The sequence below is a fragment of the Sprattus sprattus genome (genome assembly GCF_963457725.1).
Source record: "Sprattus sprattus genome assembly, chromosome: 15".
Taxonomy (NCBI): Eukaryota; Metazoa; Chordata; class Actinopteri; order Clupeiformes; family Clupeidae; genus Sprattus; species Sprattus sprattus.
This window is the reverse complement of record NC_137913.1, coordinates 468701-471200: the sequence shown is the minus strand read 5'-3', so window position 1 is coordinate 471200 and position 2500 is coordinate 468701. Positions and strand designations below refer to the sequence as shown.

The 2500-nt window shown below is 48.0% G+C and overlaps 1 protein-coding gene across 1 annotated transcript in view; it reads right to left on the bottom strand.

Annotated features, from left to right (window-relative positions):
• The window catches only part of ift57 (intraflagellar transport 57 homolog (Chlamydomonas)), a gene marked incomplete at its 3' end in the record, with an annotated part of 7638 nt that overhangs the window by 1571 nt on the left and 3567 nt on the right, over positions 1-2500 (bottom strand). Inside the window, exons 7-10 of the mRNA XM_080853161.1 lie at positions 2207-2278; positions 1528-1659; positions 836-898; positions 524-590 (exon numbers count right to left, since the gene is read on the bottom strand). Coding sequence (XP_080709287.1) covers positions 524-590; positions 836-898; positions 1528-1659; positions 2207-2278 — 334 coding nt within the window. The remainder of the gene's footprint in view (positions 1-523; positions 591-835; positions 899-1527; positions 1660-2206; positions 2279-2500) is intronic.

Sequence of the window (2500 nt, the reverse complement as noted above, 5' to 3'; positions counted from 1 at the left end):
AGCCCCCCATTTACGGGCTTCATTGCCTGCAGGGGTTCAAGTCTGGCCTGATGTCATTTCCTCTCCCCACCTCTTCTCCGCCTCACTTCCTGTCTACAACTTCACTGTCCTGTCCAATTAAAGGCATAAAAAGCCCAAAAAGAAATCTTAAAAAAAGAAAAGAAAATCTGATTGTATTGTTTTCCTAGCTGATTAATTGTGTTGAGTAACTGGATGATATGGCGGTGAGTGGGATATCGACCGAGTGCAAAGCTCCTGCCAAACTGGAACTCCCCTGGTACTCCAAAACATTCTTCAAGGTTGGCAGGTCTCCATACATACAGGCGTATGAGTGTGTGTGTGTGTGTGTGTGTGTGTGTGTGTGTGTGTGTGTGTGTGTGTGTGTGTGTGTGTGTGTGTGTCTGTGTGTCTGTTTCTGTGTGTGTGTGTGTGTGTGTGTGTGTGTGTGTGTGTGTGTGTGTGTGTCTGTGTGTGTGTGTGTGTGTGTCTGTGTGTCTGTGTGTGTGTGTGTGTGTGTGTGTACCTCCATCTGACATGCTGCTGCCCTTCTCCTCCATCTCCTGTTTGACCTTCTCCAGCTCCTCACTGATCTACACACACACACACACACACACACACACACACACACACACACACACACACACACACACACACACACACACAGCCAGGAGAGCCTGATTAAAGTTCATCACCAGTGAGAATATGTGTGCTGTACTGCACCTGGATTCCTTGCAAGCACCTGTACGTGTGTGAGGTGATGCGTGCGTGCGTGCATGTGTGTGTGTGTGTGTGTGTGTCAGGTAATGCCAGGTGTTCGCGTGCGTGTGACACCTACCTCTGCAAGAGTTCTTGTTCTCTCTGTAACTCCACCACTACCACTCTGATAAAGCTCTTTTGCCTGAAACACACACACACACACACACACACACACACACACACACACACACACACACACACAATGTAAGTGAAATGATGTGAGTGGGATCTCATTCAGACTCAGATTAGCTGTGTTACTGGTATCAGCACTTGTGCCTGACTGAGCTGTGATTGGTGGATGTCTCACCTGACTGAGCTGTGATTGGTGGATGTCTCACCTGACTGAGCTATGATTGGTGGATGTCTCACCTGACTGAGCTGTGATTGGTGGATGTCTCACCTGTCTAAGCTGTGATTGGTGGATGTCTCACCTGACTGAATGTGATTGGTGGGTGTGTCACCTGACTAAGCTGTGATTGGTGGATGTATCACCTGACTGAGCTGTGATTGGTGGATGTCTCATCTGACTGAGCTGTGATTGGTGGATGTGTCACCTGACTGAGCTGTGATTGGTGGATGTCTCACCTGACTAAGCTGTGATTGGTGGATGTATCATCTGACTGAGCTGTGATTGGTGGATGTATCACCTGACTGAGCTATGATTGGTGGAGGTCTCACCTGACTGAGCTGTGATTGGTGGATGTCTCACCTGACTGAGCTGTGATTGGTGGAGGTCTCACCTGACTGAGCTGTGATTGGTGGAGGTCTCACCTGACTGAGCTGTGATTGGGCGGTGCGGTACTCTGTGATGAGGTGCTCCAGCTGTGTGTTGAGGTATTTCTCTCTGCTGGTCACTTTCTCCAGTGTCTTACTGATGTCCTCATGTAGCTTATCCAGATAACCCTGCACTCACACACACACACACACACACACACACACACACACACACACACACACACGCACACACACACACACACACACACACACACACACACACGCAGAGATAGTCTTAATAATGTCCTCCTATAGCTCACTCAGATAGCCCTACACACACACATTACACACACCACATTTAACACACACACACACACACACACACACACACACACATACATACATTACACACACACTAGGGCTGCTCGATTATTGGAAAAATCATAATCACAAGGCAGCACGCTCCCTCTCGCCGCGTTGAATGCTTTCGCATGCGCGTCTCTTTCATAAACTTTCATAAACTCTCTAGGCCTACTGTAAAACGGAAAAAGTCAAATTAATCGTTTCAACTCGATTATACGAGTTTGGAGATCGCTTGACCCCAAAATCGATATCGCGATCGAAATTTGATTAATTGCACAGCCCTAACACACACACACACACACACACACATTACACACACACACACACACACATTACACACACACACATTTAACACACACACACACACGCTCACCTTTGCATCCTTGAGTGAGCTCTTGATGCCATCCTGGTGTTGGTGCATTTGGTCTACATGAACCCTCCAGTCCTGAGAACACACACAGGACAATGCAAAAGTCTGCATGGTAACCTTCAGCTGTGTGTGTGTGTTTGTTTGCACGCATGTGTGTGTGCGTGTGTGTGTGTGCACGCATGTGTGTGTGTCTTGTTGTCGGTGCCCTTCAGCTGTGTGTGTGTGTGTGTGTGTGTGTGTGTGTGTGTGTGTATGTATGTGTGTGTGTGTGTGTGTGTGTGTGTACCCTGTTGTCGG